Source organism: Schistocerca gregaria, chromosome 5 (genome assembly GCF_023897955.1).
Source record: "Schistocerca gregaria isolate iqSchGreg1 chromosome 5, iqSchGreg1.2, whole genome shotgun sequence".
Taxonomy (NCBI): domain Eukaryota; kingdom Metazoa; phylum Arthropoda; class Insecta; order Orthoptera; family Acrididae; genus Schistocerca; species Schistocerca gregaria.
The window spans coordinates 96,816,767-96,843,405 of NC_064924.1; the positions used below are offsets into that span (position 1 = coordinate 96,816,767).

Below are 26,639 nucleotides of genomic sequence, written 5' to 3' on the forward strand. Positions count from 1 at the left end.
CGGCACCCCACACCAGAACCGCTACAGAGTGGCTCCAGGAACACTCTTCTGAGTTTAAACACTTCCGCTGACCACCAGACTCCCCAGATACGCACATTATTGAGCATATCTGGTATGCCTTGCAATGTGCTGTCCAGAGGAAATCTCCACCCTCTCCTACCCTTACGGATATATGGAAAACTCTGCATTAATCATGATGTCAGTTTCCTCCAGCACTACTTCAGACATTAGTTGAGTCCATGCCATGTCGTGTTGCGGCACTTATGCGAACTCGCGGGGCCCTACAGGATATTAGCCAGGTGTACCAGTTTCTTTGGCTCTTGAGTGTATATGTGTCCTCACTTCATTATTCTTGTTGTTTAATATCCTTCTCTCATTCAGTTTCAAAGTAATTTCTTATGCAGCTCGTAACTGTTTTTCCTATTTTCTCTTCACACATCCCACAAATTCCTAATTTAGTCTCTGTTCTTAGTGCACTGATGTGATATCATGTGTTTTTTGAGAAGATGTGAAGCTTAACGAACACAGAGCTCAAACAAGCTTCTCGGAAACGGTATATTGTGTAACCATGGGAACTTTCAATGGCGCTAGTTTCGTCAAAGACGCATACAGCAAGTGCTTTGGGAGCACATAAAGTCAGAATGAAATTGGGTGACATCACTTTTACATAGAAAAGAATACTCACAAAAAGGATTAACATAATATTCGTGATCTTCTTTCTTCATGGTGATGCACAATTCGCAATGGTTAGGTGTTGTTGTATACATAAAGTTCATGATAGAAAAAACAATTACTAGGCAATAACAATATTTGTGGTGACGTCGACTGCACTCTAGGAGCCACTGCAGATAGAGAAAACAACCCAACAAAAATAGTAGAAAAAACAGTTTATTAACACTAGTAAATATTTGATACTAAATACAAGTTGTAATGTATTTTGGTATTGCTAGAGAAATTTCAGTTCGCTGTTTGTTATTGGCAGTGACATCCTGGAGATATCCAGATGTGTGTGTTTAGACGCAAGTGGCGTGGTTTATACCGCACTTAATTCGCCTGATGTCAAGAATGAGCCAAGTATTGTGTTATTTGATAGTTAGTGGTCGCCTTTGAAGAAAATCAAAGCACGTAATGGGTAGTAAGGACTGCACGAATTATTTACCTTTTTAGACCTTTTTTGGTCTTCACAGACTGGCCTTATTACGCCACCGGCTTAGTCGAGCACTTATAAATTGTAAAACTGACGTTTGTGCAAATTTTACATAATAATTTAGTGGATTATAACAGCATGAAATAAACAAATACATCGGTGTCAGGTCTCATGACTCCGAAACTACTGTGTATGTAAGGGTTAGGTTCGGATCCAATTGTCAACGTTAATAGTTTTTGCGTAACTCCTTTTCTCGTTTATTACAATGACGGGGCTGTTTAAACCAGCGATGATAACAAAGTAGCTTCCTATGCTGGTGGAGTAATAGCCCAACCAATATTGACCATAAAGGGTCGAATGTCGAAGATAGTTCGTACAGTTGGAAATTTCTGTACAGCGATAGGAGGAAGTGCCAGAAACAACGTACTAGAAATCCTGACTGGTAGGGGATCCCTTTTGCACGTTTTCCTTGAATATCTCGAAAACCGTTGCCTCAGCGACAACGTATCCCAGTACAGAATTTAACTACATTTAATTTCCTACAAAAAGGTGGTGTTAATTTTTTTTCAGTAAGACTAATAGTTTATGGGTAGCGAGCTACGGAATGTAAAGGCAAAATATAACATTTGTATAAAACGATAGCAGTGGGGACAGCTAAATCACCCTTCATATACTGTTTCAGCTAAGCACATAGTAGGTGGCTGGTGCGAATTCTAAACTGGCGCCACTTGCATGTCTGGCTTTAATAAACTTTTTTGGAACAAATTAGGTTAATTTTGTAAAAAACTGTGTTTCGCTTCTCCAACCCTTTCCTCTTCCACGAAACTAATTTGTCTACCCTCCACATCTTCAGAGCTCTAAACCTAGATATCCTCTCGCCTGACAGGTGAAATTTATGTAACCGTAAATCACCCTTTGCTGTCGTTAGGCACTGTGATTTACATTTTCCATTTTGCTCAAATGGAAAACTGAACTGTCTGATATAAAATAATCGTTAACAATGTGCATGGTATAAGCAGGACCATTTAAAGGTCTGAACGCCATATAACACAGCAAGGTAGGATACAGCTGATGTCCAAAGAGAAGGAGACATTAACATCGACAGTGTGTAAAGTCTTACTGATTTAACTAAACTGCAACGGTAGTTTCTGTAAAACCAGCAGCTATGGAGAAATATTTGCGACAATTTACAGCAGTGGTTAAGACTGGAGCATAAAAATCTCTAGGAGATGAGTTCGCTGATAATGTCGACCAGAAGAGGAGTTCGGTCGAAGCACCTCAGGAAGAACTCGTCGATGGTACGGTACACGTGACCATTTACGCTGCTCAGCTCATGCTCTTCGTCCGGGTAGCTCTGTGAACAGAACGAAGACAGGCAGCAGATAGTAACCACAGTCTAACAAGAAGCAATAAACATTATTTGAACCATAATCGGTCGAGAAATCTGCATTAGAAATATAACACCCAGAAAACAGTTCAGCCGTTACAATTTTAATGAATTATTTATTTTACATACATAGTTTCACATCAAACATGAGATCATTTTATGGTGGTGGCATGATTTCTTGTGGAATTTTAGAAGTTTTTACTAAAATTTGAGAAATGTAAGTGTTTTATGCATAAACATAAGCTCACCGTACAAAATGTTAGTCCCCCCCTCCCATCTTAAAAAAATCACACTGGTCGCTTTGGTATAGTGCATACGGTATAGAACTGCTGACAGACGGTTGCATAACCCTCCATCGCTGACATACAGGTCATGGCAGAGAAATGAAGCGACGCACGGGACGGTTGCGTCGAATCAACGCGGTAAGATGGGGTCGACATAAAGAAGTCTCACACAGGAGCTGTCGTAGTTGGATGTGTACGTGGCCACACTAAATCAAATTGTCAGACTTGTTGGTGTATCAACACGGAGTGTCCAGCACGTATACAAAGAAAGGTGGACCACTCACAGCCATCCAACACGGAGTAAGAACAGTGATCGTGAAAAGATCCTAAAGGACAGCGACTGGAGACGTGTGTCAAAGCCTTGTCAAAGACAGTAGGTTTCAAACCAGACAGGATTTGCAGCTTTCAGTGAATGCAGATACGTCTCAACCAATTTGTGAATGATAATTCGGAAGGAAACTGGGTGCAATGGAAGTTTGGAGTCTGGTACCTCACAGGCCATTCTTCAAAGTAGCACATAAAGCTGCACGTTCTCAGTTGGCCGAACAACACAGAAACTGGACAGTAGGTGACTGTCTGAGACGTGTAGTGTGATCTGGTGAGTCGCGATTTTTCCACTTTTCGAGTGACGCAAGGAGTCGAATGTAACAACGGCCCAATGTGGCGATGAACTCGTAGTATTTGGAGTGGGTAGTTTAGTTCAGACAAGGCGCGGCTAGTAATCATAGGCTCCGAGGTGGAACCGCCACAAATTTATACCAGAATAAATTCCTCAAAAACGTAATACAGAATTTAAATTATCAGAACGCATTTCCCGTATTTCCCACATGGATTCATATGCAGGTCAACGTTTTTGGAACTGTTGATACGTAATGTCACGTGATGTTTTTCGAACAGGTAGTAGCTAGTCTTAAGGCCTCGCCTTGAAATACCGCTCAGCTCTATGAATCAGAGGTTAGGGGGCGTGGTTTCCTCGGGTACAGCGCTTATGGGCTTCCCAAAAGCTCAGCAGAAGAGGGTACTACCTACCCACGTACAAATTTCATGTTCCACTGCTAACATCATAGGGGAGTGAATAGAGTTTCTGAAACATCGTTATCGAATCCCTGTCTCTGTATATCTCCGTTATGCTTTACACGTCCTTGATCGACGTTTAGAACAGATAGTATTCTAGACAATTTTTTTTCTGCCATTGTCTATACCATCCACCGCAAATGTCTCTCCAGAGCGCACTAGACTATGGTAACACAAGTATCACCACCTAGAGAGTTTCACGAATGATTAAGAGAAAAATGTGCGCGAAATATGCCCCTTGCACAAAATACAAGGCTCGCTCAATAAGTAATGCCCAAATTCTTTTTCTCAGAACATATTTACTGTTAAATGTCAGAATTTGGTGACAATATACATCAACATGTCTTGTCCATGTCCTGTTTTTCTATGTAATCTACATCACATTCCATGGCCATATGCCGACGTTGTGGAAGAGCATGTATTCCCTGCTGATAAAAGCTCTTGCAGTAGGCGTACCCATGTTTTCACTGCATGATTGACACTATCGCCATCTTAAAAGTGTGTTCCCTTTAGAGAATCTTTAAGCAGCCCAAAGGGATGGAAGTCCGAGGGTGCCAGATCTGGACTGTAGGGTGGATGAGGCAGTGAATTTGGCGATGCATTCACGGGTTCTCAGACTTTTGTGTGGGCGTGCATTATCGTGTTGGAGCAAGATTTCTGAAAGATTCTTGTCCGATCGAACACTTCGGAAACGGTTCTTGAGTTTATTCAGAGTCTTCATGTATGCCTCTGAATTGAAGGTTGATCCTCTTGGCATCACATTCACGAGAATGATGCCATCACAATCCCAGAAGACTGTCAAAATGACTTTTCCAGCAGAGAGGGCTATCTTGAATTTCTTCATTTGCGGTGAGTGAGGATAATGCCACTCCATGGACTGCGTTTTTGTTTGTAGCGCAAGGTGGTTCAAAGTGGTTCAAATGGCTCTGAGCGCTATGGGACTTAACATCTGAGGTCATCAGTCCCCTAGAACTTAGAACTACTTAAACATAGCTAACCTAAGGACATCACACACATCCATGCCCGAGGCAGAATTCCAGACTGAAGCGCCTAGAATCGCTCGGCCACACCGGCCGGCCGCAAAGTAGTGCACCCAGCTTTCGTCCCCCATAATGATCCGTGACTGAAATCGCCCCCCCCCCCCCAATCGGTCTCAAAACGCTCCAACAATGCAGATGAAATGGCATTTCTTTAAATCTTGTGGTCCACTGTGAGCATTCCTGGAAACCATTGTAAGCACCTCTTTGTATATAAAAGAGTTACGATTATTGCAGACGCACATCCAATGCCGACCGACAACTGTAGAGCTAATGGTCGAGTTGTGATGCGCCACTTGGCACGAATAATGGCATCTGCACGATTCAGCATGTCTGGAGCAGTGGCTGAGACAGGACGTCCCGAGCGTGGCGTATCATGGGGCTCTTTTGTGCATTTCCTGGGGCTGAAACTTTCTTTACCCATCGGCCAGCTGTATTCGTATCAACTGCAGCAACGCCATACACTGCATACAAACGCTTGTGGATGTCCACGACATTTTCTTTTTGTGCACACAAGAATTCAGTAACAGCACGATGCTTGTAACGTGGATCGTATGTAGACACCATTTCGTCGCTCTACTACGGCTTTGCCAGAACGGTTCGAAATTCACCAGCCCACAGACCAAACATCAAATGTGAAGGACGTTTGTCTATGTACATTAATGGCTTTTTTTAAATAAATGTAGGCCTTACTTATTGTACGACCCTTGTACATCCCGTTACTTTAGTTTCCTTGCTCGCTGGCTGCGGGTAACGTGTGTTATTAGCAAGTTTCTTTTTGTGAGTGTGTTACGCCCGAGTTTAGTCAGTTTTACTTTCTTACGAATAGCAGCAGCAGACCACGAATTCGGAAACGAAACAGAATGAATTAAGTGTGAAATTTATAAGGTAAAATGTTAGGACAAAAGTGAAGGGAATGATAATTAAATCAAGACCATAAAGTGTCGATAGGCGTTGATTGCATCAACGGGGACAGTTGAAATCGTCTGCCCCGACTGGGACTCGAACACGGGATCTGCTGCTTAGCCGGCCGGTGTGGCCGTACGGTTCTAGGCGCTTCAGTCTGGAACCGCGTGACCGCTATGGTGGCAGGTTCGAATCCTGCCTCGGGCATGGGTGTGTGTGCTGTCCTTAGGTTAGTTAGGTTTAAGTAGTTCTAAGTTCTAGGGGACTGATGACCACAGATGTTAAGTCTCATAGTGCTCAGAGCCAGGGGTCCCCTATCACTCCAACTGCACACGCTCCACACCATTACAGAGGCTCCACCAGCTTGAACAGTCCCCTGCTGACATCATGGATTCGTGAGGTTGTCTCCATACCCGTGCAAGTCCATCTGCTCGATACAATCTGAAACGAGACTCGTCCGACCAGCCGACATGTTTCCAGTCATCAACAGCCGAATGTCTGTGTTGACAGGCCCAGGCGAGGGGCAAAGCCTCGAATCGGTGCAGTCATCAAGGGTGCACAAGTGGACCTTCGGCCCCGGAAGCCCATATCGATGATGTTTCGTTGAATCGTTCGCACACTGACACCTGTTGATGGCCCAGCACTTGAAATCTGCAGCAATTTGCAGAATGTTTGCACTTCTGTCTCGTTGAACGATTCTCTTCAGACGTCGTTAGTCCTGTTATTGCAGGGTCTTATTCCCGGCCGTAACGATGTCAGAGGTTTGATGTTTTACTGGATTCCTGACACTCACGGTACAGACGTGAAATTGTCGTATCGGAAAATCCCCACTTCATCGCTACCTCGGAGATGCTGTGTCCCATCGCTCGTACGCCGACTATAAGATCACGTTCAAACTCACTTAAATCTTGATAACCTGCCATTGTAGCAGCAGTAATTGATCTAACTGTGCCAGACACTTGTCTTACACATACGTTGCCAAACGCAGCGCAGCATTCTGCCTGTTTACAGATCTCTGTATTTGAATACGTATGCCTATATCACTTTCTTTGGCGCTTCCGTGTAGGTATGTTCATTAATCTCTGTGTTCATGGAGTAAGCTGAATAAAATAATAGTGTCAGTTTCTCCTGCCAGGTGAAAATGTGATGCTGTAAGCAGTCAGAATGTTATGTGGGTGCAAGAAAAGGGGACTAACGGTCAAACACATAATGGCGGTTCTGACACATTTATTAGTATATTGCTGCAAGTTACAAAATGTTTCAGTATGGCCTCCTGACTTCGCAAAGTGCTCCATCCCTGACAAGGCGTGGTCGACAGTTGCTCGCAGTATATCTGGTGTAATCAAAGCCATACGTCGTCGTATGTCAGGGCCGGCCAAACGCTGCACAGTGTGCAGACAGGCGGAAGTGCTGCACATGTGCGCATCAGCGACATCTGTTATTAGACTTGTGTCCTAAATGAATGGCGGTGGCTCCACTTCCCTGTTTATGTTGTACAAGCATGAGCGCAACATACCCAGTCTCGTTTATCCCTGGTGACCGTAACCTCAACTGAGAAGTATTGAGAAATGGCAAGTACTGTGAAAAAGCAAACGACGGGAGATCTATGTTCTCAGTCGTTTAAAAATTGACTGGGAACTGTTCTTTTTTTGTAGCCGTTGGTGAAAACTCACAGTGTTTGCTGTGCCGCCGACCAATAGGCGTCTAGCGTATGTTTTCAATTGAAAGGCATTACAATACATATAACAAAGACGATTGTAGTGTACTCAACAGTGAAAACGGCAAACAAAATTAAATGTCCTTCAGAAAATGGATGAGACACATCAACTCGATTTTACTGTACGTCAAAGTAACTGATACTTCTTGAACTCTTATATTCTTGTGTTACATTTACGTCTGTTTTAATGTACGCTGTACAATGTACTGTTTTCAATTTTCCAGAATGACAACCACACTAAATCTTCTCTGCGAGCAAGTTTTAAAATCGCATTAAGAATTGCACAATCTGGGAAACCCTTTTCCGAAGGGGAGTTTGTGAAAGGGTGTCTGATTGATGCTGCAGAACTTGTGTGTCCCACGAACGTTAGCAGGTTTCAAGAAATCAGTCTATCCAAACAAACAGTGACAAGACGTATCAGTGCTATGACCGGCGATGTGCACAGGCAGCTAATAAATAAGGCTAAAGACTGTGTTGACTTTGTTGCTTTCTCTGTTGCGCTCGATAAAGCAACAGATCTTACAGATAAAGCCCAGGTTGTGATATACATACGAGGTGTCGATAACGCACTTTGTGTAACAGAGGACGTTTTGGACTTAGCACCTTTGAAAGGGCCTACTACAGGTGCGGACTTACTCCAAGCTGTCGAGCAAGCGATTGACGGTGTCGGTATGGACTGGAATCTGTTAGTCTCAGTGACCACAGATGGTGCACCATCAATGCAAGGCCGTCAGAGAGGACTCATAGCACGGATGCGCAAAAAGCTATGGCGCACAGACGAGACGTTGTATGGAATTCTCTGCACTCTGCATCGAGAGGCGCTTTGTGGAAAATCAGTAACGTTAGCAAACGTCATGCAAATTGTTGTGCGTACTGTAAACTATCTGAAGACACGTGGGCTTACGCATCGCCAGTTTCGGCTGTTCTTGGAGGAATTAGGAGCGGAGTACGGCGACATACCTTACTATACGGAAGTACGCTGGCTCAGTCGAGGTAAAATGCTGAAAATATTTTTTTATTTACGTTTGGTCATAGTAACATTCTTACATGACAAGGGAAAAAGTGAACCTATGTTGGAAGACCCTTGATGGATATCAGACCTTGCATTTCTCGTGGACATTACTTCTCACAGGAACAGCTTGAACGTCAGTTTGCAAGGTGAAAATAATTTAATTTCTGACATGTTGGAAAAAGTAAATGCCTTTGAAAGGAAGCTTGCGCTTTGGGAGAGCCAGCTATTGACAGAAAACACTGCACATTTCCCGACTCTTGGACTGGTCCACGGAAGTGCTGGATTTCAAGAATACGTGTCAATAATTGTAAAAATTAAGGAACAATTTCGAGCACGATTTGCACATGTTACGAGTTTGTCTCCTGTCATTCGCCTCCTCGCTTGACCGTTCTTGTCGTCAGTTGAAGATGCTTCGAATGATCTACAGATGGAAGTGATCGACCTACAGTGGAATACAAGACTGAAGGATAAATTCTTTGCAGTGCGAAGTACAAAAGAATTCTACGAAAATTTTTCACAACAAGAATTTCCACGACTGCACCGAGAAGCCGCGAGAGTTATGTCCATGTTCGGGTCGACATATGTTTGCGATTTTTCTCGCTGATGAAAATGAATAAATCAAGGTTTCGATCAAGCATAAGTGATGAGAATCTTCGCAACTGCTTGCGTTTGTCAATGGGCCGTACTTTTGTGCCCGATATTAACTATATCATCTCTCATGGCCAGTGATAAACAGGTTTGCATTTATTCCTTTCATAATTAAAAATTATTTTTTACTAACTGTGTATTAGTGCCTCATTCTGCTCCAAGTTACATTATTATCAAGAAAATCGGTCATTAAACCAATTGTTCCAATGTATACTTACATATTTAGGGTTTTTTTGATGTATGAAGGGCTACGCTCAGCTGAAGTCGATAAAACATAACATTCATCTAATTGTCGGTTATTATGCAGATTTCAGACGGAACTGACGAAAGATATAGCAATAATGTTATTGAAATAACAGTTGATCATCGTGAGATCTGCTGTTATCATTCTGTTCAGAGCTCAGTGAGACAGAAATTATGTGGGTGTAACTGAGGGCACCAAGAATTAGTTATAGGAAACCTTGCATTAGTTTAATGTTATTTGAAATCATGAATAAGGTTCGTTGGAAGTCGCTAAGTGCTCTCTTCCTTACATACTAGATCAAAAACTTTACGCGTATTTACGTGCCGTTAGTCAAGCTGCCTTAATAAAAACCCATGGGCGTTAACTGTATTACTTGTCTTAGTGGGTTAAACTGTTAACATAAAAGTAGACGTCTCAATGAGTAGACTGTGGCAGTATTTTAAATGTTTAATACGTGGAATACCTTCCCATGGTCGGCTTGCAAGCTGTGGAAAGAGTACTAGAATGCGCCAGTACAGAGTATCCCAGCAAGTGCATACAGCGACATCTGTGCGTAGAAACATGCACTACATGAACGCTGACGGCTGCGGCGTGCACGCTGGGACATGGAAGTTGCACATGTGCACGAGCACCGCACGCATGCAGAATTTCTGGCAGGCCCTGTACGACGTATGCTGTCCTTCAGATCGGGAAGAGTCGGATTACATCTCTGATAGGCAAAATCTATGACACGTCCCCACAATCAGCAGTCACATGGATTTAGGTTGGGAGATCTGGAGGGCCACACATGTTGAAGTTGCCCAAAGATGATGAGGTTGTAACCGAAGCTTTGTAGAAGCGAATCTTTCACCTGGTAAGCGACATTTGGTGTTGTCACCCCATCTTTCATGAAAATAGTGCTGTGGACTTAAAGAAGAAAGTCGGAAACGAGGGAGCAGAGAGGGCTGCGAAGAAGATGCGAAGAGGGCATAAGCGCCGTGCCGACTGGCCGCGACCCACTTCTGCAGCACCATCAAGATTAGGCACTTCAAGACCACCGAGTTAGGCATTGTGTATACTGAAGAATATTCTTTATTTTGTCCGATGCCCTTTGCTTGCAACACATCTGTTGAGCACAAAGTATTGCCACGTACATTTCGTAACAAAACTCATTAACACGATTTGCTCGAATTGTTGTCTAGCGATCCGAGAAGCAGGTTTCCTAGACACGCCATCTCTGACAACTAGGCAGGATTCAACATTGGTGACGAGTTAAAAGAAAAAACCCTGTTCCGGCATATCGACAAGCTCAGGCACGAAGATTGCGAGAGCAAAGAAGGCGGTGAGACAACGTCAGCCAATAGCCCGCTAACAAGGATTGCACCACGACTGGAGCGTCCTATAGCCGAAGACAATATAAACGCCACGCCTGCCAGCCTCGGCGGGACAATATTCGGACAGTACAAGGAGAGCAGTTCGTGGTCTTGCGGTAGCGTTCTCGCATAGCGCGCACAGGGTCCCCGGTTCGATTCCCGGCGGGCTTAGGGATTTTTCCCTGCCTTGAGATGACTGGGTTTCGTTGTGTCATGTTCATCATCATTATTCATCCCCATTACGGTCGGAGGAAGGCAACGGCAAACCACCTCCGCTAGGACCTTGCCTAGTACGGCGGTGCGGGTCTCTCGTTCCATACGCTCCTCGGAGTATGGGACCTCACCATCATTCCTAGGAGGGCGCTACGATAGCAGATATCAATTGCTTATATGGACCCTGTATACAGCAAAGGACTTTGTTTGCATGTCGCCCATCGCTTATGACACCATTGTAAATTCAAAGTTAAATGTCGACAATCTTCTTATTTGTAACAAAAATTATTAATGTGATTTGCTTGAGTTGTTGAATAGCTATCTGAGAACGCACCAACCTTTAGGCTCCCTATAAGCGACGAGTGGGCAGGACCCACAAACCCTGTGCCTGGCGGCCACGGATTTTCTTTTCTGCAGACCAAGGCAACACGTTGACATTCTATAGAGCATTTTGGGTTACAACAGCGGCATGTGGGCGAGCATTATCGTGATGGAAAACACCTCCTTGGATGCTATTCATGAATGACAGCACAACAGGTCAGATCACCACTCTGATATACAAATCTGCAGCCAGGATGCGCTGTCAAATAATATCGCACACAGAACCACAACTCAGGTTTAGGCCCAGTGCGCCCAGCGTTCAGGCCCTCAGCAACCTTCCTTCTAACCGACACACGACCTCACTGACACTGAGGCACAAACCAGCTTTCATCAGTAAACACAACAGGCCTCTAACCTGTCCTACACTGAAGTTACAGACGGCGGTGGTTTGGGTTAAGTGCAATGCAAACCACAGGATGCCTGGCTCGGAGCTGTCCTTGAAGTAACCAATTTGTAGCACTTCTTTGTGTCACTATGGTACCAACTGCAGCTCTGATTGATACTGTAGATACAGTACGATGTGACAGATCCGTATGCCGAACACGATGGTCTTCCCCTCTGTAGTGCCACTTAGCCGTCCGGAGCCAGGCCTCCTTTCGACCATATACACTACTGGCCATTAAAATAATATGGGCATTACTTATTGAACGACCTTCGTACATGTCGGTACACAGAAGCCACATAGTCTCTGCTCTGCCGCTATCATTCGTGCTTTAGTTCAGAGAGCCTCATCCTTGTTGCTGTTGTAGACTACTGGCCATTAAAATTGCTACACCAAGAAGAAATGAAGATGACAAACGGGCATTCATTGGACAAATATACTAGAACTGACATATGATTTCATTTTCACGCAATTTGGGTGGAAAGATCCTGAGAAATCAGTACCTAGAACAACCACCTCTGGCCGTGATAACGGCCTTGATACGCCTGGGAGGCAAACAGAGCTTGGATGGCGTGTACAGGTACAGCTGCTCATGCAGCTTCAACAAGATACAATAGTTCATCAAGAGTAGTGACTGGCGTATTGTTACGGGCCAGTTGCTCGGCCACCGTTCACCAGACGTTTTCAGTTGATGAGAGATCTGAAGAACGTGCTGGCCAGGACAGCAGTCAAACATCTTCTCTATCCAGAAATGCCTCTACAGGACCTGCAACATGCGGTCGTGCAATAATATGCTGAAATGTAGAGTTTCGCAGGGATCGAATGAAGGGTAGAGCCACGGGTTGTAACACATCTGAAATGTCCTCTGTTCAAAGTGCCGTCAATGCGAACAACAGTAGACTGACACGTGTAAGCAATGGCACCCAATACCATCACACCGGGTGATACGCCAGAATGGCGATGACGAATACACGCTTCCAATGTGCGTTCACCGCGATGTTGCCAAACACTGATGCGACCATCATGATGCTGTAAACAGAACCTCGATTCATCTGAAAAAATGACGTTTTGCCATTGGTGCACCAAGGTTCGTCGTTGAGTACACCATCGCAGGCGCTCCTGTCTGTGATGCAGCGTCAAGGGTAACCGCAGCCACGGTCTCCGAGCTGATAGTCGATGCTGCTGCATACGTCGTCGAACTGTTCGTGCAGATGGTTCTTGTCTTGCAACCGTCCCTATCTGTTGACTCAGGGATCGAGACGTGGCTGCCCGATCCATTACAGCCATGCGGATAAGATGCCTGTCATCTCGACTACTAGTGATACGAGGCCGTTGGGATTCAGCACGGCGTTCCGTATTACCCTCCTGAACCCACCGATTCCATAATCTGCTAACAGTCGTTGGATCTCGACCAACTCGAGCAGCAATGTCGCGATACGATAAACCGCAATCGGGACAGGCTACAATCCGACCTTTATCAAAGTCGGAAACGTGGTGGTACGCATTTCTCCTCCTTATACGAGGCTTCACAACAACGTTTCACGAGGCTACGCCGGTCAACTGCTGTTTGTGTATGAGAAATCGGTTGGAAACTTTCCTGATGTGAGCACGTTGTAGGTGTCGCCACCGGCGCCAACCTTGTGTGAATGTTCTGAAAAGCTAATCATTTGCACATCACAGCATCTTCTTCCTGTTGGTTAAATTTCGCGTCTGTAGTACGTCATCTTCGTTGTGTAGTAATTTTAATGGCCAGTAGTTTATTTCCGTGACCACCGCTGGCAGCAATAATGTACGGTGGCTATATTTCTGCCGAGTCTTTCCGCAATATCGCAGAAGGAACATACACCTTCTCGTAGCCATGTTTCACAACCTCGTTCAAACTCAATGAGGTGACGACAATCGCGTGTTTGCCTCCTTAAAGGCATTCTTGACTAACATCAACTCACCATGTCTAACCTCAAAGGTAACGAACGATAACCACCGTTGCAGCGTGTATTTAAAACAAACCTAATTTGTGTCCTCATAATGGCGCTACTAGCGCCACTCTTATGCAACTGGCGCGAAATTTTAATGAACGTCACCTTTCAGATGTAGAAACACACCTACCAACTTTCGTTTATGTCGCACAACTCCCTCTTGGTGCTTCTATTCTTTTTCCGCTACTGCAGGTACGCTGCATGGCGACGCAGTAGATGTCGAGATGATGTATGGTTCCCAGAGTGTTGAAGCCACCACGAGAAATAAAAGCCCCAATGATATCAAACAGTGGAAAACACAGGATGCAATAATGACAATATTATGAAAAGCATAGATCGCTACTCACCATATAATAAAGATACTGTGTCGCAGACAGACACAACAAAATGACGGCTAAAGAAGCAAGTTTTCGGCGAAAAGGCCTTCTTCTAAAGTAGACAACACGAAAGCGGAAGTAGGACACAAAATGAACAGTGCAGTAGATAATAGTACACAAAATCTGAATTCGAGTACCTGCGAGGCCAGGATGACGAGTAGCGCACAGCGCTTTGTCCAGTTAGAAGGAAGAGAGACGAATAGCAGCAATAAGCACCTCATGGCTGTAGAAAAACTGTTGCACCAACAGGTAGCCGAGTTACGCCGTCGGACGTTCAACATCAAACGGATAGGAAAGAGGGATACCAGTACAGGGACAACGTATTGTCAAATGGGCTGCACCAGAGAAAACAAAGCCAACATTTAGTTCATAGACACTGTCATTCGCGGAATGGTCACTGATGTTTCGGTAGAGGAACTTTTAACAGAAGTAATATATCAAATAAAAATTATCGGCGGCGAAGATTTCTAAAAGCAGTATTCCGCGTCAATATTACGTCTGAAATTACTGAGATAAAAGTATCCTAACCTTTGATGGGCAACAAATTCCTCAGTACAACTATTCCCATGGGACACAGTGTGAAGTGGCCCTCTACGAGTAATCGGTTAGTATATGTTACAACTGTCTAGTGTTCGGACATACTAACAAACCGGTGTAATGCGAAATTCCTTGAAGTTTAGAAGGTAGTAGATACGGCACTGACAGAAGTAAAGCTGTGAGGGTGCGGCCTTGACTCGTGCTGGCTAGCATAGTAAATAGAGCACTTGATGGCGAAAGGGAAGTTCCAGCTTCGAGTTTAGTTGTAATGTGAGAGGAAATTTCATATTCGCCATAAATGATAAAAACACAAATAGCAAGACGAAATGGAAAACGCATGTAGCGTAAATGATCAGCATAAAATAACTCAAACAAATAAAACCATAATCGTGAAGCTGAAGAAAAGAATTAAAAATTCTGACCAAACTACTCAAGTCTAATGCCCTTCCAAACTCAAACGGCGTCAATGAAACCACCCCTTTCCCTAGATCATTGCTTCCCATGCATTTTGCTGTCGAAAACATTTCACAGTACGACGAGCAAAAGGAAGACGTTCTCGACAGCCTTTGACACTGCTGCACCCCTCGGACGATTCAAGCCAGCAACCCTATTGTACGTTATTGCACCCATTTCGCATGCGATGCGACTGAAATTTTTGTACTGGTGTACAGAGAAGAACCATTCGACGAAATCTGAATAACACAGGAAGCAGCAAAGGGTGTTTATATTCTTTTCAGCCCTCCTGTTTCGCGCCCTACTGTGGCGAGATCTGAGAGGGGTGCGACATTTACACACGCGTTAATAAAGCAGCAAACGGTCCTTCTAAGACCCCCTGTTTAGGAGCACCATCAGTGCCAGCCACCTGCCTCTGTTGACCACTTTACAAGTGTACCTGAATAGAGACAACAGTGTGGAGCAGAGTGCAAACTGTGGGCGCCAGTTGTAGCCGCTCTCCGTCGATCTGCTGTCGTCGACTTCTCTGATGTAAGATATTGATGTTGTTATCTACTGTATATGCCCGACCTTTCGTTATAATTACACATCAGATGGAGCAGCCACAAACACCTTCACTTTAACAGCGACTAAATTTCAGGTTTTCATAATAATAATTAGGTAAAGTATAATAATAATTAGGTAAGTAAAAGAGGGGCAGCAGCCTTTTCAGTAGTTGCAGGCGCAACAGTCTGGATGATTGACTGATCTGGCCTTGTAACACTAACGAAAACGGCCTTGCTGTGCTGGTACTGCGAACGGCTGAAAGCAAGGGGAAACTACAGCCGTAATTTTTCCCGAGGGCATGCAGCTTTACTGTATGATTAAATGATGATGGCGTCCTCTTGGGTAAAATATTCCGGAGGTAAAATAGTCCCCCATTCGGATCTCCGGGCGGGGACTACTCAAGAGGACGTCGTTATCAGGAGAAAGAAAACTGGCGTTCTACGGATCGGAGCGTGGAATGTCAGATCACGGGCAGGTAGGCTAGAAAATTTAAAAAGGGAAATGGATAGGTTAAAGTTAGATATAGTGGGAATTAGTGAAGTTCGGTGGCAGGAGGAATAAGACTTCTGGTCAGGTGACTACAGGGTTATAAACACAAAATCAAATAGGGGTAATGCAGGAGTAGGTTTAATAATGAATAGGAAAGTTGGAATGCGGGTAAGCTACTACAAACAGCATAGTGAACGCATTATTGTGGCCAAGATAGATACGAAACCCACACCTACTACAGTAGTACAAGTTTATATGCCAACTAGCTCTGCAGGTGATGAAGAAATTGATGAAATGTATGATAAGATAAAAGAAATTATTCAGGTAGTGAAGGGAGACGAAAATTTAATAGTCATGGGTGACTGGAATTCGTCAGTAGGAAAAGGGAGAGAAGGAAACATAGTAGGTGAATATGGATTAGGGAGAATAAATGAAAGAGGAAGCCGTCTGGTAGAATTTTGCACAGAGCATAACTTAATCATAGCTAATACTTGGTTCAAGAATCATAAATAAAGGTTATATACATGGAAGAATCCTGGAGATACTAAAAGGTATCAGATAGATTACATAATGGTAAGACAGAGATTTAGGAATCAAGTTTCAAATTGTAAGACATTTCCAGGGGCAGATGTGGACTCTGACCACAATCTATTGGTTATGAACTGTAGATTAAAACTGAAGAAACTACAAAAAGGTGCTAAATTAAGGAGATGGGGCCTGGATAGACTGAAAGAACCAGAAGTTGTAGAGTGTTTCAGGGAGAGCATAAGGGAACAACTGACAGGAATGGGGGAAAGAAATACAGTAGAAGAAGAATGGGTAGCTTTGAGGGATGAAGTAGTGAAGGCAGCAGACGATCAAGTAGGTAAAAAGACGAGGGCTAATAGAAATCCTTAAGTAACAGAAGAAATAATGAATTTTATTGATGAAAGGAGAAAATATAAAAACGGAGTAAACGAAGCTGGCAAAAAGGAATACAAACGTATCAAAAATGAGATCGACAGGAAGTGCAAATGGCTAAGCAGGGATGGCTAGAGGACAAATGTAAGGATGTAGAGGCTTATCTCACTAGGGGTATGATAGATACTGCCTACAGGAAAATTAAAGACACCTTTGGAGAGAAGAGAACCACTTGTATGGATGTCAAGAGCTCAGATGGAAACCCAGTTCTAAGCAAAGAAGGGAAAGCAGAAAGGTGGAAGGAGTATATAGAGGGTCTATACACGGGCGAAGTACTTGAGGACAATATTATGGAAATGGAAGAGGATGTAAATGAAGACGAAATGGGAGATAAGATACTGCTGCGTAATGAGTTTGACCGGGCACTGAAAGACCTGAGTCGAAACAAGGCCCCGAGAGTAGACAACATTCTATTAGAGCTACTGACGGCCTTGGGAGAGCCAATCATGACAAAACTCTACCATTTGGTGAGTAAGATGTATGAGACTGCGAAATACCCTCAGAATTCAGGAAGAATATAATAATTCCAATCCCAAAGAAAGCAGGTGTTGACAGATGCGAAAATTACCGAACTTTCAGTTCAATAAGTCACAGCTGCAAAATACTAACGCGAATTCTTTACAGACGAATGGAAAAACTGGTAGAAGCGGACCTCGGGGAAGATCAGTTTGGATTCCGTAGAAATGTTGGAACACGTGAGGCAATACTAACCTTACGACTTATCTTAGAAGAAAGATTAAGAACTGGCAAACCTACGTTTCTAGCATTTGTAGAGTTAGAGAAAGCTTTTGACAATGTTAACTGGAATACTCTCTTTCAAATTCTGAAGTTGGCAGGAGTAAAATACAGGGAGCGTAAAGCTATTTACAATTTGTACAGAAACCAGATGGCAGTTATAAGAGTTGAGGGGCATGAAAGGGAAGCAGTGGTTGGGAAGGGAGTGAGACAGGGTTGTAGCCTCTCCCCGATGTTATTCAATCTGTATATTGAACAAGCAGTAAAGGAAACAAAAGAACAATTCGGAGTAGGTATTAAAATTCATGGAGAAGAAATAAAAACTTTGAGGTTCGACGATGACATTGTAATTCTGTCAGAGACAGCAAAGGACTTGGAAGAGTAGTTAAACGGAATGGACAGTGTCTTGAAATGAGGATATAAGATGAACATCAACGAAAGCAAAACGAGGATAATGGAATGCAGTCAAATTAAATCGGGTGATGCTGAGGGAATTAGATTAGGAAATGAGACACTTAAAGTAGTAAAGGAGTTTTGCTATTTAGGGAGCAAAATAACTGATGATGGTCGAAGTAGCGAGGATATAAAATGTAGACTTGCATTGGCAAGGAAAGCGTATCTGAAGAAGAGAAATTTGTTAACATCGAGTACAGATTTCAGTGTCAGGAAGTCGTTTCTGAAAGTATTTGTATGGATTGTAGCCTTGTATGGAAGTGAAACATGGACGATAACTAGTTTGGACAAGAAGAGAATAGAAGCTTTCGAAATGTGGTGCTACAGAAGAATGCTGAAGATTAGATGGGTAGATCACATAACTAATGAGGAGGTATTGAATAGAATTGGGGAGGAGTGTGTGGCACAACTTGACAAAAAGAAGGGACCGGTTGGTAGGACATGTTTTGAGGCATCAAGGGATCACAAATTTAGCATTGGAGGGCAGCGTGGAGGGTAAAAATCGTAGAGGGAGACCAAGAGATGAGTACACTAAGCAGATTCAGAAGGACGTAGGTGGCAGTAACTACTGGGAGATGAAGAAGCTTGCACAGGATAGAGTAGCATGGAGAGCTGCATGAAACCAGTCTCAGGACTGAAGACCACAACAACAACAAACAATTAATGTTGACATTCGCAGAGTCGATCACCCTTCATTTGTTACTGCGTTACCGAAGACAAGAAAGTTAATAACATCTTTGGGTTTTAGTTATTATTTCAGCTTCCTACTCCGAAGCGTTATCATTTCAGCTTCCTATTTCCGACTTTACTACTTATCCGCACTGTTTCTTATTTTATATTATTTCTGTCCGATGGTAAATGAGTCACAATTTACACTTCGTAATATTTCATAATCTAACCTTCCGTCATCCAGAGATACTGTTTACAGCTTGCCTATGACTATCGTTGAATAATACACAAGCTATTGTGGAAATCACCTTAGTTTTTTATTAACAACATTTAATAATAGTTGAATGATCATGAATGTGTTTTGTATATGGAGAAAGGGAGGGCTGATCCTACAACTACTCTCAGCAATTACAGCAACTAAAATGTCCGTAATGTCTATAGTTCGTCACTCAAAGATATTACAGCAATGACTATGGTCCATTACTATACTTCGATACGGTCATTCAAACTTTGTACGCTTTTACTTTAACAAAGCTACGTGTCTAATTCCGCTCTTATATTCTTAATGTGCCTTTGTATAGTCCACATATGCTATTATAGGTTATCCGGCATGTAAATGAGTTTAATACTGAGCACTACTTCCTCTCACACACACAATTCCTCAGATATTCTTAGTCCTTGACCTTATGGCAAAGATCTACCTAGAACTCAGTATAACTTTCAACGTAAGTCTGTCCCGTATAAATTACCTGTGGTCACTTTTCTCGCTGTTTAACAGAAGTGCCCTGATCCCTTCCGTAGCACATCACACGTAGGCTTATTCAGAGCGCAGAAAACAAGAGAACTAATAATACCTGTGCATGGTTTATATAGTAGAATTTAGAAACAAAAGTAGCCGTGTTGAAGCCTCTTTGGCCGGCTGGAGTGTCCCCTACATGAGAAAAAGTACGAGGGTGAGTCAAATGAAATCCTTAAATTTAAAAAAAAAATATTATTTACTGTGTAGAAGTGGTACAAAGCTGTATCACTTTTCAACGTAATCTCCCCCACGCTCAATGCAAATGCTCCAACGCTTACAAAGTGCATAAATTCCTTTAGAAAAAAATCTCTTGGTAGTCCGCGCAACCATTCATGCACCGAATGGCGTACCTCTTCATTTGAACGGAACTTCTTTCCTCCCATTGCGTCTTTGAGTGGTCCAAACATATGGGAATCACTTGGGGCAAGGTCTGGTGAGTATGGTGTATGAGGAAGACACTCAAAATGCAGGTCTGTGAATGTTGCAACTGTTGTACGGGCAGTGTGGGGCCTTGCATTGCCATGTTGCAAAAGGATGCCCGCCGACAGCAATGCACGTCGCTTTGATTTGATTGCAGGCCGCAGATGATTTTTTAAGGGATCTGTGTATGATGCACTGGTAACAGTGGTCCCTCTAGGCATGTAATGCTCCAAAATGACGCCTTTTCCGTCCCAAGAGAGAGTCAGCATAACCTTCCCTGCTGATGGTTCGTTTCGAAACTTTTTTGATTTTTGTGATGAGGAATGGCGCCATTCCTTGCACGCTCTTTTCATTTACGGTTGGTGGAAGTGAACCCAGGTTTCGTCGCCAGTAACGATTCTTGCATGGAAGCCATCACCTTCTCATTCAAAGTGCCGAAGAAGTTCTTCACAATCATCAACACGTCACTCTCTCATTTCAGGAGTCAGCTGCCGTGGCACCCATCTTACAGACACATTGTGAAACTGGAATACATCATGCACAATGTGGTGTGCTGACTCATGACTAATCTGTAAACATGCTGCAATGTCACTGAGTGTCACTCGGCGGTTTTGCTTCACTACGGCTTCAACTGCTGCAATGTTCTGTGGAGTCACAACTCGTTGCGCCTGACCTGGACGAGGAGCATCTTCCACTGAAGTCACACCATTTGCGAACTTCCTACTCCATTCATAGACTTGCTGCTGTGACAAACATGCATCACCGTACTGAACCTTCATTCTTCGATGAATTTCTATAGGTTTCACACCTTCACTACGCAAAAACCAAATAACAGAACGCTGTTCTTCCCTGGTGTAAGTCGCAAGTGGGGTGGCCATCTTCGTACTGATACTGCGACGGTATGTGTGCATCTACACTATGCTGCCACCTACAGGCCATTCTGCACGCTGTTTGTAGCACGCTTGCCAACTTACAGGATAACGGCGCGAAATTTCGATTTGTTATTACAAATTTAAGGTTTTCATTTGACTCGCCTTCGTATATAGTTCTGGCAACACCAGCCATGACCTTCTTCTTCTGTGCGGATGCACACGTATTCCCCGAACTCTTATGGGACTTGGGAAGAATGTCTTCCACGAGTAAAGAGTGTGTTGATGTGGGACATTACGAATGTAGAGTGTGGACATACAAGGTGAGAATGTGGGTTTCGCGGGAGGCGTGCGCGAGGTAGTCCCTGCAGTCGCGCTATCCTCTGTGCTCTCGGTGGCTAAGATGGAGCCGGCACGGTAGCTCAGCGTGTTCGGTCAGAGTGTTTAGCTACCCTCTGTAATAAAAAAAAAAACTGAATGAACGGATCAACGAACAACGTGAGCGGGTGTCATCGGACGTCCGCCACGAACAAATTCAACGAACAATGTAGAACAAAATGAGATTAAAAAAAGAAAATGAAAAAAAGGGGGATACAGGGTCTCCTATGTAAGCAGGAGATCCCAGGTTCGAGTTTCACCTGTCACCATTGATATATATCAACGCCCGTTAGCAGCTGAAGGTATTAATATAATTCTAATTTTGTCACAGAATCTGTCTGCAAGGTGAGCAGGTGGCATCGATGGCTGGTCTTATACGGCCCCTTTCTGGTTTTATTCACGCATGTGTCAATGTCACACTCTTCTGTGATCACAGCACAGGACGGTATAAATAGCAGGGCTGGAAAACCTTGAGCATCGTTTACTGCTTCGCATCGTGTTGAGATTTCGTTGAATGTTTTTGAACGGTCCCTGGTGGTTCCACATTGTACACAAGAGGAAAAATTGCGATCGCGCTGCACTCCACATGAGTGTGATCACATTCAGTGGGGTTGCTGGCTCACGGCGTACTTAGAAAAGTGTTGAAGCGTCCGGGAGTTGTCATCAGCGTCGAAGGCTGTCAAGAACGTCATCCGCTCGCTGTGGGAATCAACATAGATGCAATTTATGCTGCCCTCTAACGCCTTCTCGGGTCGATTCTAAGTGGCTATATGTGTGATATGTTTTCCTCGGCCACCCAGTAAGAAATCGTGCGATTTTAACGCTGGCCGTCGTAGTTCTCACCTCCACTGCAGAGGCGTCAAAAGACGAGGTAAAAGGGGTGTCACGACTTTCTCAGCGTGTGATACATTCGTGGTGGCGTTGGGCGTAATTGTGGTGGAATTTGGTGCCCATGTGGCATCATTAACCCACTTTGCAGCTCATATGTATTTCTGAGGTATGGTCTTTTTTTTTTGGATGTGTCGATAATTCACTGTTTGAAGCGTCGTTGAGCTCGAGGCACTATGCTTCCGCACAATTACAGATGAAGTTCGTAGGCACTTAAATTTTAAACTCATGCGCCGCAAAGGCTTTCAAAAAGTGATCCTTTCACTGAGTTGCACAGTGTAGTTTTATTACAATTTTCAAACATCCATTTTACCTACAATTTTACTGTATCCATGACGTTTGTACAGCAGGTGAGGGACTAGGTTCTTTGACCGAAATTGTACACACGTTTAAGAGTAAATTAAACAGCAGCTTACGGTGTTACATGATGTCACTTCTACAGTTCATCGAATCTGTAGAAGCCAATCGAAAAGAAACATTAAAAGGTTTTAGAAACACCGCTACTAGTCACTTACTTTTTTTTTTTTTACTACCTCTATAGCTGATGGTGAGGTTTAAACTTGGAACATGTTCCTAATAAAGTAATTTAAACACTTAACAAATTTTTTGACTGGTAGCGGTATTTGTAAAACCTTTTCATGTTTTTGAAACAGTCACAGTCGATTGACAGTGAATACGGCTTCAGGTTCTTAACAAGAAATATCGTGCATTTATGACTTGGTCTGACGAGGTTCTGGAACATACCTGCTGGTCGAAGAGCACACCGGCCTCCTCGAGGGCTGCAGCCAGCGCCATGGAGTTCTGGTAGAGCACAGTGTCGTCCGCGGTGCCGTGCATCAACAGGAACTTCTTTCCCGCGAAGCGCTCTGCTAGGCGTGTGACGTCACTGGCGTTGTAGCCCTCCTCGTTGTCCTCTGGCGTGGGAAAGCCCATGTAGCGCTCTGACTCCCGTATGTCTGCGAACCATATAGATTGTAGCCAAGTAAAAAAAGCGTGAATATGCACGAGTGTGGACTTTCAAACGTATCTCTGCATGCATACTCTCAACACCAATTGCAGGCTGAGTTAAAGTCCTGGCCGGCCGCTAGTGGCCGAGCGGTTCTAGGTGCTTCAGTCTGGAACCGCGCGACTGCTACGGTCGTAGGTTGGAATCCTGCCTCGGGCATTGATGTGTGTGATGTCCTTAGGTTAGTTAAGTTAGGTTTAAGTAGTTCTAAGTTCAAGGGGACTGATGACCTCAGATGTTAAGTCTCATAGTGCTCAGAGCCATTTGAACCATTTAAAATCCTGTTCAATACAGATGCAAATGAAGTAAATCAAATGGTCCACTGTCATCAATGAAGGTGAATCTTTGACAATGCCAGCCACTCGTGCTGGAGTAACTTCAGAAAAAACGCAAAACGTCGGCCGAAGATACCGAGACAAAACCCAACAGCTAAGGTGTAAATATGTGGCCATGAAAGTCTCATCAGTTTTTGTAAATATTACTTCATAAGTTACGTGGAAATGATAGTGTCAGTAGTACATCAGACCAATTCCAAGCAAATAAAACTACTTTTCTGCCAACAGATCACAATAGCATTATCTATATGTTGTGTATGGCGCACTAACTAAACGAGATATGTTCCATCGGTTTCTGTTAGCCCACCCTTATTGAATGGCTCTTATTTCTGTGTAGTAATGGCAACACCAACAATAATAATATAATAATGAAGTACATTGTAAAATAGAAATATTGAGAAAATACAAATGTGAACACAATGAACAGTAAACTAATTTTACCTGCCTTATTGTCTTTAAAAATGTATAACATCACAACTAATGATTAATTACTTTTTTCTGCAGACAATACATTCAGGCAACGACCTGTGAAGTTCTCCGTATTATTGCTTTGTGTATAATGGTAGGAACTGTTGTAGTTGTAATCGGAACACACCATGCAATTGGTGGCTCATGTTCTTTGTATTACATCTACTGTAAATTTAGCTTAGGCCTTAACGACAATGCATACAACCAGATATTTGTAACTGCCGTACAACAGATGTTGCAGTTTCCTCTCCTGTTGCATTTGCGACCTATCTTAGGTGCTAACTATATCTCACGTAAGACGCCACATTAATAAAGACATACATTGTCTCACGTGGCATTGCTAAAAGTCTTCGATAGGTATACAGAGGAAATAAGCCTCTTCGTACACAGTGAAGGCACTTCATGTGAAGTACCAAGCTAAGGTTTGAGTGAATTATTTCCCTTCTTCGACTGAGATACCTGTCTCTACCTCTGCCCAGTGAGAGTCACCAGCAAGACAAGTGAACTCATGAGTTCTTAAACTTACGGAAATAATCAGATTGTAAAATGTAAACGCGCAAGAGAAATTGTGACCCTTTTCAAAACCTGAGATCTCCTTGGTGACTGGTAATTGCTGTCTATGAATTGACAGATGAGGAGCCAAAGTAAGTTAGTCATTTATAAGTACATAATTTTCTCTATAAATGAACCCACAATCTTCAAGTATTGGTTGAATGAAGACATCTTTCCAATTTTGCTGTAACTTTACGTAATTCTTTTATTTACTATTGGCCAGTTTCACTCTCATCGTCATTACAAAGCATTTGCCTGCAAACACAAAACGGGAAAATCTGAATCAAACCCGTAACTTTACATATAAAGAGAACTCTTAATTACAAAGTCCCCACTAATGCATTGATAACATTATAAAACGTGGTATCTACACGTGAGTGACCATATATGAAATATTCGAAAGAATGCCGCGGCATGCTGCAGCCAGCATTGTTGAACCTATTTGCAACGGGGACATGATCAATGCCATGAGAAGTATGCACGTTAAACTGTAACACTACATTCTGTCATGATAACACAGCACGGCATACTGATATTACTGATCATTTGTACACCTAGTGCAACTGACATAACAGAGTGTCATTGTCTGTTTGCACGTCAGAACTGAATGAAACATTGCCCATGCGTAAATGGCCTACCAAAATGTCTTTGGCTAATGGTTATATCGAAATGCACAGGCAAAGCCAGGTTTTTCATATCCAGCGAGTGTCACAGACAGAACTCATTCATAAAAGGTAACGTAACAGATGGGGATTCTTAAGCTGCATATTTCCTGACACACCTAGTGTCATGCAATAAAACTTATGGCAACTGACAGATAGAAACACGAGAAGGCATTCTGCAAGCAGTAGTGGCTGGACGCAGCTCCAACCGATCCGCTCATTCATCAGATCTCAACCCATGCGATTTCTGGTTATGGGGCCATCTCAAAAGTATCGTGTATGCAGAGCCCATTGAAAATATGGAGACAGTGGGGCAACATATTCGTGTTGCCTTTGACAATTTTCGGATGCAGCCTGGCCAATGTGAACATGTGATACAGAACATGCTATGGCACATACAAGCACTCGTTGAGGCACATGGAAACAATGTTCAACATGTAGTGTAACTGTGGCTGCATGATACAGTGCGTTATTAGACTGCAGTCTCTGTAAAAATGTATGATTGAATACATGGTCTCCAGCAAGGAAACCATGCATTTCCGGACTTTAGAGCATTACTGTTTCGTATCCTTTCATCGATGAATCCACAGAGTTTGTACACGGTGGAAACAAAGTATATATATAATTTTCTTTGGGCTTTAGAGCCACTTCAATGCGGGGTCAGCCTAGTTACTACGGATTTGGCGATGTTAGAGTCAGAGGGTGGCTGGATGCCCTTCCTGTCGCCACCCAATACCACCCAGGACAGAATTAGTGTACCCAGATGTCTGCATCTAGTGAAGCCGTGAAATAGTGCGAAAGTTTTCAAATGTCTGTGAGTCATGTAACTGAGGCGGGGCGTGGGGACCAATCCAGTATTCATCTAGTGAGATGTGGAAAACCGCCTAAAAACCACATCCAGGCTGGCCGGCGCACCTGCCCTCGTCGTTAGTCTGTGGGTGAATTCGATCTGCGGCCTGCACACCTACCCGCAGGTGGCTGAGTGGTTCTAGACACTTCAGTCCGGAGCCGGGCTGCTGCTACGGTCGCAAGTACGAGTCCTGCCTCGGGCATGGATGTGTGTGATGTCCTTAGGTTAGTTAGGTTTAAGTAGTTCTAAGTCTAGGGGACTAATGACGTCAGATGTTAAGTCCCATAATGCTTAGAGCCATTTGAACCATTACGGAATGCGGTATTCGTGGCAAACGTAACTTCGACCAATCTGGTAGTCTACTTTGGAATTCTACCTCAGCAACTAATCACAGAATGTTCCTATAAAATTAAGATATGGTCTGAACACCCGA

At 43.5% G+C, this 26,639-nt stretch overlaps 1 protein-coding gene across 1 annotated transcript in view; it reads right to left on the reverse strand.

The window, feature by feature from the left end:
- Positions 1 to 870: 870 nt before the first annotated feature.
- The window catches only part of LOC126273243 (venom dipeptidyl peptidase 4-like), a 327,710-nt gene continuing 301,941 nt past the window's right edge, over positions 871 to 26,639 (reverse strand). The window contains exons 16-17 of the mRNA XM_049976788.1: positions 23,078 to 23,289; positions 871 to 2,501 (exon numbers count right to left, since the gene is read on the reverse strand). Of these exons, the coding sequence (XP_049832745.1) occupies positions 2,370 to 2,501; positions 23,078 to 23,289 (344 nt within the window). The 3' untranslated portion in view covers positions 871 to 2,369. The remainder of the gene's footprint in view (positions 2,502 to 23,077; positions 23,290 to 26,639) is intronic.